This window comes from Asparagus officinalis, chromosome 1 (assembly GCF_001876935.1).
Source record: "Asparagus officinalis chromosome 1, Aspof.V1, whole genome shotgun sequence".
NCBI lineage: Eukaryota > Viridiplantae > Streptophyta > Magnoliopsida > Asparagales > Asparagaceae > Asparagus > Asparagus officinalis.
This window is the reverse complement of record NC_033794.1, coordinates 113,748,011-113,760,937: the sequence shown is the minus strand read 5'-3', so window position 1 is coordinate 113,760,937 and position 12,927 is coordinate 113,748,011. Positions and strand designations below refer to the sequence as shown.

General features: G+C 36.0%; 1 protein-coding gene across 1 annotated transcript; it reads right to left on the bottom strand.

Annotated features, from left to right (window-relative positions):
- Positions 861-12,924, bottom strand: LOC109839678. Its single transcript, XM_020408197.1, has 7 exons — positions 12,848-12,924; positions 7,075-7,236; positions 4,492-4,593; positions 4,265-4,346; positions 4,057-4,131; positions 3,625-3,958; positions 861-1,833 (listed from the first exon to the last, which is right to left on the bottom strand). Exons 1-7 carry the CDS (start codon positions 12,922-12,924, stop codon positions 1,169-1,171), a joined length of 1,497 nt encoding a protein of 498 aa, XP_020263786.1. The 3' UTR covers positions 861-1,168.

The window sequence follows — 12,927 nt, the reverse complement described above, 5'->3', positions numbered from 1 at the left end:
TACTTTCGTATCCATTGATGTTGCCTAGGGATCCATGAAAAATATGAAGAGACTATATATATATATATATATATGAATGGATAAAAAGTTTGGTGGACGTATGCTTGCTATCCACTTAAGTTGACATAAGCTCATCTCATATTTATATTATAACATTATCAACTGTATACTGGAACTTTATAATTAATTGAAAATTATAATAAATCATAGTTATATATATATATATATATATGAATGGATAAAAAGTTTGGTGGACGTATGCTTGCTATCCACTTAAGTTGACATAAGCTCATCTCATATTTATATTATAACATTATCAACTGTATACTGGAACTTTATAATTAATTGAAAATTATAATAAATCATAGTTAGATTAAGAAAAATAATAAAATAACATATATAATCAGAAAACACACTATTGTAAAATTTGAAGACTAATTATTTAATACTACACCGTGCTTTGCACTGATAGAAAACTAGTTTTTCTTAATTCCAACTTCTTTGTGCTGCTTAATATGCCATATCCTCAAGTACACCTTGATTGTCCAGCTGTAGGAGGGTTTCTTTAGTTTCTCCTTAATCTTTTATCCTGACTTGTGAAATTTTTATTTTTCGACAACAGTATGGTCAATATTGCACAAAACGGAATATCAGTAATTGTATACTAGTTAACATCATCAATAAAAGCGAACAATATTTATCAACCAATGTGATAGAATTTGGATGATCGTACTAGCTGGCATTATTGGCGTATATCATTTCATATAATTCAGTGTTGGTCGACACATAACAATTATAATTCGCTAAATTTTAAAACTGAATCAGGCAAGTGCAGCTACGACTAGTTGCAACAACCGCAATTACATGCAACTACCACTTATTACATTGCAAGAACTGCGGACGAACAGACCCTGGAAAAAAAGCGTATCAAAACAAAAGCATATAATGAAAAGCAAGGATTGGTATATCCCCTATAATCTCAAAGAAACTATATTGTACAATCATACAAACCCACCTTCAAACATGCACATAAACTGTGAGGAAATCATATAGATACAACAATTACAAAGTATGAACACTTTCACCAGTCACCTGTTACCTTCGCGGCCTGGACTGGCATCTTTCAGCCAAGAAAGCAAGCAAACCACAAACGCTAGCGTCAACATCATCACTTCAAAGTAGCCAGCTCCGCTGTAGGAGTAGTACAAACAACAGAAGCCCTTCTCTCCAAATGCCTCAAACTCTGCTCCATACTCACCTTCACCATCTCCGCCAGCATCCTCTTCGCCTTCCCTGATCGATCCTCACCTTCAATCCCACACACGATATCGTTCACAATATCCTCCAAAGTCTCGCCTTCCATCTCCGACCTCCTGTCTTTCGAGCCCCGCAAAATCTGCAGCAGCTCCCTCGCCTTCGGCCGAGCCTTATCCGTCCCTTGCACTGTTAGCTCTAGCAACCCTGGAATCGCTCCTTCGTTGAGAATAACTTCTCTGTATCTGCAACAATCACTCTTGCAAAGTGTCAGTAACGCCCCTACAGCGTGCTCCTTGGTTCGGCTTGACCCATCCTCAAGCGCTTCCACCACTGATAGCACACCCCCGGGCTCTGAAGTCAGAGATACCCGTGCGTGTTCGAAGGGCATAAGCGATTCGAGGAGAGCGACACATTTCTCAACTGTTTTGGACGATTTTTTGAAGGTGTTGAGGATGTCAACTAGGGAAGGGATCGGGAAGCATGAGAGAATTGTGGATAGTGTGTTTCCAGTGGTGGAGAGATTGGAAAGGGTGGTGATTGCGTCAGATTTGGCCTGTGGCGTGCCAACGTGAAGGATTTGGCGTGCCAACATGAAGCAATTAAAAAAACAGGTCAAGTTTTAACGGCCAAATATTAATGCAATACCAACCTCTACCAAATAACTCATGCAACAGGGTGCAATCACCCAAATTCCTAAGAATTAGGAACCATAGGTTAGGAAGAGACAAAGATCGTGAGATTCTACATGAAATTGCCTTCCTTGTTTGGTACAAAAAAAGATGAAAGGTAATATGCCTAATTGAAGATTTTGAAACATTAAAGTTTAGTTCCTGTTTGATTGAGCACAGATTGTAAAGACTCGAAACAGAAGATTCAAATCCAGTAAAAAGAGGGTAAGAGAACAATTAAACATTTCTGTCCATTGACACTTATCTGCTTACTATTAATTATCATAACAACAAGAAAATGAGTATTTGAACTCATACATTCTGAAATAACATGCACCTACTCCCAACGAGCAACAGTTCTATTATATAATGTGATTTTTTAATTTTTGTAATACAGATGAAGTTCTCACTATTGCGTGAAGTTTAATCAAGGTTGGCAGAGCAAATCACATCACTATTGGTGAGAAGGGGTTGATGAAGGCAGAGCACCAATGGGTTTAGTTTTGTATCTTTGGTTATGTATTTGTGTGGTACCCCAAGTGATTGAGACACTATTGCTTATTTTCATCTTTTGGTGGTTCTGTTGCTGACTTTGTGATGAAAGATTGAGACAATTTTTTTAATACAGATGAAGTTCTCACTATTGCGTGAAGTTTAATCAAGGTTGGCAGAGCAAATCACATCACTATTGGTGAGAAGGGGTTGATGAAGGCAGAGCACCAATGGGTTTAGTTTTGTATCTTTGGTTATGTATTTGTGTGGTACCCCAAGTGATTGAGACACTATTGCTTATTTTCATCTTTTGGTGGTTCTGTTGCTGACTTTGTGATGAAAGATTGAGACACTTTTGCTTATTTTCTCTGTATTGATCAAGGTTGGATAGTGAATGATGTTCCATTTTATTGTTCTTAGTCCAGTAGGTTAACCGTGTAGGTGATCAAGCACTACTATTTATTCAGTATTATAAGTAGAACGTTTGTAAATCTTTTGACAAACATCTGCATATCTGCTTCTGTTTGTTGACTATGTTATGGATCATGATCATGAGAACAGGTATAAAGACGAGAAACCTTTTTTCTTTCTGCTGCTAATGTTGAGTATATTTGTGTAATGTCTGGGTGTTAATGTTGGTTATATTAATGTTTGTGATAGGAATAAGTGAAGAACTTTTGATTGGGTATTTGAGAGTTCCTTGTTTGGTTGCTGAGAAACTGTTACTATGTTGGTGCTATTGGTGTCTATGGATATGCAATAAATATACAGCAGTATTTAACTGATTTGTGAGATGCTTGTCTGCTTACAACGCCAAATTTGTTTGGATGTTAAACATGTAATCTTTATCTGTATCAAACTCTTGTTAATATTGTCCAGTATTTAGATATTGTGGGTCTGTTTGTGAACCAGGGAGATCCTCCATCATTCTTTTGCTAAATATGGATAGGTTTTTTCTTCTTCTGACTTTTGTACAGCTGACTTTTGTAAATATCTGCAGCTAAAGAATTAAGATTTAGCATGTGCATCAAGTAAGCCAGAAAGAATAAAAGTAGAAAGTTTGGACCCTTCTGTTGACTGATAACTTTGTTAAACCTTGAGCAATTGAAATTGCTCTCATCACTTATATATGCTCCAATAATACATTCTTACACCCTACTTAGTAGAAATCCAATAAAAATACAAAATACAAATCCGAAAAAAATACCAAATAAAAAAGCAAATACAACAAGCTTCAACAAATCCATAATATCAAGGGAAAGCTTTCTCCTTTCCCACACTTCCCCACTTGACACGGTTCTTGAAACTTGTGGCGTCACGCTCGACTGATTCGTCTGAACAAGCTCTGCCTTTGAACCTTCAAACTCCTCTTCATCAGACACCCATTTGAAGAATCCACAATTACTCTCTCTCCAATTCGCGCATCCCAAAAACAATCGACCGGGGTTCCTCTTAGTTCCAGATCTGGAGAGTACAGCCCTCCTTCCACAATGGCACAACAGTGCACGACGATTGCTTGAAGATGACTCCATGATCCACGGCTACAGATACAAAAGTTTAACCAAAAGTTTAACCAGACAATCATATTAAAGAGCAAATTAGAATATGTGCATCCATATGAAGTTATAGCCAGGTCTACATTTAAGTTTGATATCAGCAGGTATGTTAAGTGTACGCCGCCAGTGCCCTCCACGTCTCTGTCCTTCACAAATCTCTGATGATCATTCAGCATTAGAAGGTTTATTTGCAATTCTAAAGGCGTAATGAGTGGCATAACGTGTTGAGCAGAATTGCATAACGTGTTGGACAGAACCCTTACATATGTTAATAATGCATACATTTCATACTTGAAAAAGGAAAAAGAAAAAGGATTTACCCATTACTTCCATATAGATGCAATAATAACTACTGTTGAGCAGAATTGCAAGTCTAAGATCAAATTAATGGCAATTATCAGATTGAACTTAAACAGTACCTGTAATCAGGATCCCAATCAGCAAATAACTACTGTTGAGCAGAATTGCAAGTCTAAGATCAAATTAATGGCAATTATCAGATTGAACTTAAACAGTACCTGTAATCAGGATCCCAATCAGCAGGATCAGGTACTGAAGAATTACTTTCAACTGAATCACGAGAAGCTGAACGCGGTGACAATGGATTGGTGTTAAATGTGCTGGATGTAGAAGAACCCTGATAACTTAAAAATGATCATCAGATCCAACCTCCACAAACAATTCCGTCTGGATACAATTTATGTTTGGTTCAAATAAATGGGATCATATGAATTCTGTCTTCAACAAAATGAAATCTGTCTATAAATCAAAATCAAAACTAAAAAGCCTAAATCAAGAAGAACACCAACGGTGACCCTGAGCTTATACGCATATTCTAACAAGAAGAACACCAACGGTGGCAAAAGCCCTAAATCAAGCAAGAAGATGAAAACGAACCTGATTCAAGGAAGAGGGTTTGGGTTCTGCGGAGCTCGACGGCGAGAGGGCGTCGGCGCTGCTCGACGGCGAGAGGGTGTGGGTTCTGCGGAGCTCGACGGAGAGAGGGCGTGGGTTCTGGGCTTGACGGCGAGAAGGGAGGAGAGGGCTCTGGGGGTCGGAGGAGGCTCTGGGGGTCGGAGGATTCGTCTGGGGAGAGAGAGGAGAGGGCGTGGGTTCTGGGCTCGACGGCGAGAAGGGAGGAGAGGGTCGGAGGTTTCGTCTGGGGAGAGAGAGGGCTCTGGGTTTCGGAATGATGGAGGTCACGAGATGTTGATGGTCACGAGATGTTGATGGTCACGAGGTCACTTTTTGATTGGGTTTCTTTCAGCCGTTCAACCACATCGGACGGCCATGGGTGATTTCGCACAGTAAAGGGTGCGAAACTTTTTCGCATTAGAAAAGTTCTATATAGTATATATAATATATATATATATATATTATATATTATATATAATATATATATAATATATATATATTATATATATGAATGGATAAAAAGTTTGGTGACGTCATGTTGCTACTCACTTAAGCTTGACATAAGCTCATCTCAATTTATTTATGCACAATTATCAACTGTATACTGGAACTTTATAATTAATGAAAATTTAATAAATCTAGTCTAGATTTAAGAAAAAATAATAAATAACAATATAATCAGAACACGACATATTGTAAAATTGAAGACTAATTATTTATACTACACGTGCTTTGCACTGATAGAAAATAGTTTTTCTTAATTCAAACTTTCTTTGTGCTGCTTAATATGCCATTCCTCAAGTCACCTATATGTCCCAGCCTGTAGGAGGTTCTTTAAGTTTCTCCTTAATCTTTTTATACCTGACTTGTGAAATTTTTATTTTTCGACAACAGTATGGTCAATATTGCCACAAAACGGTAATATCAGTCATTGATGATACTACGTTAACATCATCAATAATATCGAACAAACTTTATCAACCCAATGTGATAGAATTGAGTGATCGTACTAGCTGCCATTATTGGCCGTATATTCATTTCATATAATTCTGTTTAGTTCGACACCTAAAAATTCATAATTTCGCCTAAATTTTAAACTGAATCAGGCAAGTGCAGTACGACTAATTTGCAACAACGCAATTCACCATGCAAACTAAACACTTTCATTAATTTTGCCAAAACTAGCGCAACCGGACACCAACCTTGGAAAACAAGCCGTCATCAAAACACAGATAGCATATAGCATGAAAAGCAAGGATTGGATATCCCCTATAATTCATAAGAATACTTACTAATTGCTCATCATACCAAACCCCACTTTCCAAACGCATGCACATAAAATGTGGCGAATCATATAGATACAACAGATTACAAGTTATAACACGTTTCACCCAGTCACCTCGTTACCTTCGCGGCCTGACTGGATCTTTCAGCCAAGAAGAGCAAACACAAAGGCTTAGCGTCAACATCATCACTTTCAAAGAGCCAGCTCGCTGTAGGAGTTAGTTACAAACAACAAAAGCCCTTTCTCCAACTGGCTTCAAACTCTGCTCATAACTCACCTCACCATTCTTCCGCCAGCATTTCCTTTCTTTCGCCTTTCCCCTTTGATCGATCCTCACCTTCAATCCCACAACACGATACGTTCACAATATCCTCCAAAGTCTCGCCTTCCATCTCCGACCTCCTGTCCTTTCTCGCGCAACATCTGCCCAGCAGCTCCCTCGCCTTTCGGCTGAGCCTTATCGCTCCCTTCCACCTGTGGTTAGCTCTAGCAACCCTGGAATCGCCTCTTCGTTGAGAATAACCTTCCTCTGTATCTGCAACAAAATCACTCTTGCAAAAGTTTCCAGTACGCCCTACAGCGTGCTCCTTTGGTTCGGCTTGACCCATTCCTCAGCGCTGCTCACCACTGATAGCACCACCCCGGGCTCTGAAGTCAGAGATACCCGTGCGTGTTCGAAGGGCATAAGCGCATTCGCAGTCCGAGGAGCGACACATCCAACGTTTTGGACGATTTTATTGAAAAGGTGTTGAGGATTGTCAACTAGGGTTAAGCCTGATCCCGGGAAAGCATGAAGAGAATTGTGATAGTGTGTTTCCAGTGGTAGGAGAGATTGCGAAAGGGTGGAATTGCGTCAGATTTGGGCCTTGTGCGTGCCAACGTGAAGGATTTTGTGACAGACGGGGATGATGGAGGGCGGCCGGCCAATGTGGGACTGGTGTGTGGGAGAGGCGAGGAGTTGAGGAATGCTGGCATGGCATATACCTGTAAGTTCGAGTTCCGTGATTGAAGGAAGGAAATGAGAGGATCGAGTGCACCAGCGTCGATGATCTTGATCTTATTGCTGCAAATTAAGAGCATGGAATGTTCAGTATATATATATATATATATATATATATAAATTATAGCTGACAAATTTGAGAACAATTTATGTTTAGTTTTAGCGTTCTTCAAAAATTCCATATTTAGTCCGTTAAATCTTTGATATTGCTTATGAATCCCTCAAATCGTAATGGGCTGTGCAATTTGATCCCTCAGTGAAGGGGTTTTTAAGGAAGAACATAAACCGAGGGTATTTTGGTCATTGAAGGATGAAATTGGAGGCCCCTTAGGATCTGAGGAACTATGAACAGTTTTCAGCGATTTGAGAGGCTAATATGGAATTATTGAAGATTTGAGGGGCTAATAGATAATTTTTTTCTTTGTGAAACATTCAGCCAAATCTCAATCAGGATTAATATCATAAGCATCAGGATGAAAAATGATAGTTAATAAGAGAGAAATAACCATTCATAGTAGGATGATTGCTCTTCAGTACATTGTAACAATTCATTGCTTAATTAGAGTGGGAATTAGATGTTAGCCAGATCCTATTAATGTTTTATTGGTATGATTATGGATATAGTTGCTTAGTGTTAATGATTAATGGTAGTTCAACATTCATTATTAATCCACAGTAAAATGGTCCTCGCGTGGGTTAATAATGAATATCGAGCTACAGCTACCATTAGTCCTTTAAAATTTGATATATATTCTTATTTACCCCTATACTCTGCATTCCACGTGGCCCCTAAACTTTAACTTATTTTTTCTTAATTATTTTTACTTCACTTTCCTTCTTTTGACGGTGAAGGTAATATCAAAGCTCAAGTCCTTGACCAAAATGTTCAGTCTAGTGGTGACACGATTATGAAATTTCAGGCTATGCTTCTTAACCTTTACTTCTATTTACTCTGTGCAAATACTTTGAGAGAACTACCTATATTCATTCACCTTAGTATTAAAACAGAAAAAGGAACCTTCAAGGTAACACAAATAACTCCATACTTTTCTTTAGCTATTATGTGCGTCATAACCATCCAATAAGAGCTTACATATTATCTACCATGTCCTTGAAACAAACCTTATGAAGTTATCCTGTCAACTAATACTATCTATAAATTACTAAGTCACATTGTCACGTCGGTTTTTTTTTCAGTCTCTTTGTCTGATCTTCATCCATGATATCTTTAGTTCATCCCCTTTGTCCTTATTGAACTGTTTAACAGAGTTTACATTATACCCACACTCAAAAAATATATAAACCTTACTGTATGAGAAACTCAGAACATGGAGCTATATGATCAACTGAGTCATCTTTTCTTGAAGATATTTCAGAATAGGTAAAACTTCATTATTTTATTTGAAGTAGTATTCTCCTACAATTACTCACAAAAGACTAGCGAGAGAGTTTCTTTGTTTCGCTTGTAACATCTTCCATGAACCTAGTAATCCTCCCATGCCTTTTTCTTAATAAGTCAACATCCTGAAATTTGACAAGATAAATCCTTTTACTTCTTTTTGTTCAAAGTAGTTTCTTATTGTGTTTCATATATTTTCCAGTACCAAAATTATACAAAAACTTGAATCACTGTTCCCAACTCAAGTATCATTTATAATAACTGATATGCCCTTGTTTTTAACTTACTAGTAAGGTTTCCAGTCAAGGGACTGATAGATGAAGAGATTTGATTTGGTTTGAACTTTCTTGCTTAACTTTTTCCTTGGTTGAATATTAAATTTCCAAATAAAGCCCCTTTTTCCCTTGGAAAATATTTTAACCAAACCTCCACAGCCAATTAACAAGTATCTCCTTCACCAAATATTTCAACAAAGACAATGGCAAGTTAAACTAATACCTAACAAAGTATTTCACAAACGCTAAATTGACCCTGTGTGCATGCACGCGCATGCCAGTGTGTGCGTGCTCGTGTGTGCGTTATATACATACATTTGTATGTATGTATATGTATGTGTGTATGTATGTATGTATAAGTGTGTGTGCAAGCGCGCTGACATACTTAATATTAAAGGAAACAGTAGGAATAGAAGCAGAGTAGCCCCAACCCCCTTAACTAATGGATAGGCTTTGGACTAAACTAAGCCACTTGTAAACCCCCTTAACTAATAGATGGGCTTTGGACTAAACTAAGCCACTTGTAAAGACCAAAAGTCATATAAATTTAGTACACATACATGTCCAGTTAATAGGACACCAAATATCGCTCTAAGTGCCTAAAATTATACCAAAAGCCAAAAGGGTCGTCATTTAATATAACAAAACGAAGATTAAGACCAACGCTAGATAGATCTCTCATAGAAAACTATGCACCAATTATCTCCTTCACCTAACAAAGTACTCTACAAAGACAAACTTGACACGTGCACATATATGGCATATTCAAATTCCAAAAACAAGGGAAGAGTGTACATGGAGAAAAGAATATAGAACAACTAATCCATAAACTATCATATAAACACTTGCAAGAGACAACTAGTTAATGAGACACCTAGTCACTATGAGTACTAGAAGCCAATAACTTGCTTTATTTATTCATTAATATAGTATCGTACGAAGAAAACTATACAATTGTATCTCATCACTACTTTTCGGTCAGAGAGAAAAAGAGGAAAATGACAAAAGGTAACAAGACAAGCGAACCATAGAACTAAGAGAATTCATCCAATAATGTTCAAAGATACATATCAATTTGAAGATATGAAGTATCAATTTGAAGATATGAAGTATATAATCTATGGTAGAAATATTATTTGCCTGAGACTTATAAGATTCTGTGGTGAGAACATCCAAAACAACTGGATGGATGCAGAAAATTATGCAAGAATCTAAGCTCTACTTAAGACTGACTACATCAGTCTAGCAAATAAGTACAACAAAATATCATGTTCTTATGTTAATTCTTTCACCAATTCAAATTGATTTACATGACGATAAGAAATATGACAAAACACGCATACAATTAGTCCCTAATTAAGCATGACTCAAGAGTTAACAGTTAATTAATCAATGGCATTTTCCCAATATAAGATTATGAAGCACAAGATTACATAGCATGTAACTTTAAATACCAAGTAGTTCATTATTTAATGACACAGAAAACAAACCATTGTAGCCCATTACAACTTTTTCAGTCAAAGATAGAGCTCAATGACAAAAGGTAGCAACTAACAAGACAAGTGAATCATAAAATTAAGAGAAATTATCAAATAATGTTCAATCAATTGAAGATGTCATGTATATAGTCTATGCCATAAGTATTTTTTATCCAAAACGAAATATTATATTTTAAGCACTCCAAAAACAGCTGGATGGCTGCAGAAAACTACGCAAAGAATCTAACATAAGCCTAAGACTATGACTACATCATTCCAACGAAGTACAATTCTTACAAAATAACATCTTCCTATATTTATATCACCATTCCAATTTAATTATATGGTGACGATAGGAAGAAAAGTATGACATGCTGCAATTAATCCCCACAGTTGTTTCACTTTATAAATACCTAATCAAGCAAGGAACTTTCATAACATATGATTATAAAGCAAAAGAAGCAAAAGATTGCAAGTATATAACTTTTGAGTGCAGAAAGGAGACTAGTCAATATCAGTTTTACAAAGAAGAAAGGATACTAAGCACCCAAACTAAAGCTACCAAAAGAAAAAGGAAACGAAAGATAGAGAGTGATGTAGCATCAAGCTAAAGTTCACCAAATTGAAAAACACATAGCAAGAGAATCCATAAACACAAATAACTATATCAACATATAATAGAAAAAACATATCTACCAATTTTAAGATAAAAAGAACATGGAGTTTCATGAGCAAAAGTAATTAAAGGTACTACATGAAAGAAGTATATGCTACATAAGCAAATTGGTTTTCTCCTTCTAATCAAGTTCATATTATTAAAGAAAACATAAATTCCTAACACCAACAAAGAAACTTAACTTGATAATAGAAAATCAGTTGTCTAGCAATATTTTTCTCAACAATTTATTTCACATATCAGAAAAATAGCATACTGAGCTCTTTAGTGAGCAAAAAGGGCATTTGATTCAAGGATGTCGCAAAAAAATAATACAGGGAAGATGACAGGAAAGTAAATTAATCTATTATTAATCCCCAACACTTAATACAGAACAATTAATTACAAATAAATTGCATATCAATGTACCTTTAGTAGCAAGAAGGAGACCAATTTAGTTTAAGGACAATTTTTTAAATGGACCCTTTTAAATATTTATATACAAATTTCGACCCATTCCTAACTTAATTAGCAATTTCGACCTAGTTTCATGAAGTTAGGTCGAAATTGGTGAATAAAACTTCACAGGATTGCCAATCCCATGAAGTTTTCTATGTTTAAACTTCACGGGATTGCCAATCATGTGAAGTTTTATTCACCAATTTCGACCTAGTTTCATGAAACTAGGTGGAAAATGCTAATTAAGTTAGGACTGAGTCTAAAATTGTAAATAAATATTTAAAAGGGTCTACTTTCAAAACTTGGCCTTAATTTAAAATATCACCAAACAATTAAAGAAATATAAGAGAGGTGATCTACCAATTACCATCAATTTACAGTTCCTTTTTGCAACCCAACCAAACCCATATTAAATAAAATTCAATGGGAAGAACAATAATATGTAAATGTATATATCACTTTTTAAAGTAATAAAAAGAAAAAAAATTCTCAAACAACTCAAACTTTTCATAAAGATTAAAAAATTAACACTGCCAACAAATAAATTTACCATAAAACTGATTAAAATAATTCATAAACAAGTCCAAAATTTTAGACAAATCAATCCTTGTCAATATTGACAACAATTAAATAAAACCCAATATAAAATCATTGCAGATCCAACGACTTAAACAAAATATTAAATCTCAGTTTCTTAAGAAACAATTATATTAGATTCAGCAATATGTATAAACCCATATTAGAAATATCAACTTTATTCCTCAATAACAATAACAAAAGTCAGGAAACTAATCATATAGTCAATATTGACAACAAAACCCAGTAAACAGAATCATCGGCAAATCCAATCTAGTGATCCCATGTATCAAAATTAAGTTTTTGAAAGAAAATTTAATTGGTAGACTCTCAAATAAAACATTTCCATTTCATTATTCCCAGTACAAAAATAATACAATGAAAATGGATTAAAAATAATTCACATAAAGACCCCGGGAAAATTCACGAAAACCAATTATGCTTAAAATATATCACAGTGAGCTAAAACACAGTAAACAAAACGATCAATAGATCGAATTGGCTCAACCCAAATATCAAAAAATTAGCCAGTAAATTCAACAATTGGTATAAACCCCGTATAGAACATATCAATTCCATTCATCCCACAACACCACCAAAATTGAAAAACGACCCACTTCGTCCTAAAAATTTTTTTTTTACCCGTCGTCCTGAAGATTCAGCAGCGCGCCGATCAATTATACTCAATATAGTCAATAATTAACTAAAACCCAACATACAAAATCATACAGATCCATTCGACTTAACCCGCATATCAAACATCTCAATAGATTCTGGATGGAAACTAAAAGCATGCAGATTTGAGAGTCCTCAAAATGCAAAATATAATTACCTCTCGTCCTTAACTGCAAGATTCAGCAGCGCAAGAATAGCCGCCTCGATCGACTCCTCGCTCTCCGCCCTCAGCATCTC

Coding starts and splice junctions, on each gene's coding strand:
- LOC109839678 (XM_020408197.1), bottom strand. CDS start 12,924: ATGCTGAGGGCGGAGAGCGAGGAGTCGATCGAGGCGGCTATTCTTGCG. Junction 7,237..12,847: donor CTTGCAGTTAAGGACGAGAG/GTAATTATATTT, acceptor CTTAATTTGCAG/CAATAAGATCAAGATCATCG. Junction 3,959..4,056: donor TGCTGATATCAAACTTAAAT/GTAGACCTGGCT, acceptor TTGTATCTGTAG/CCGTGGATCATGGAGTCATC.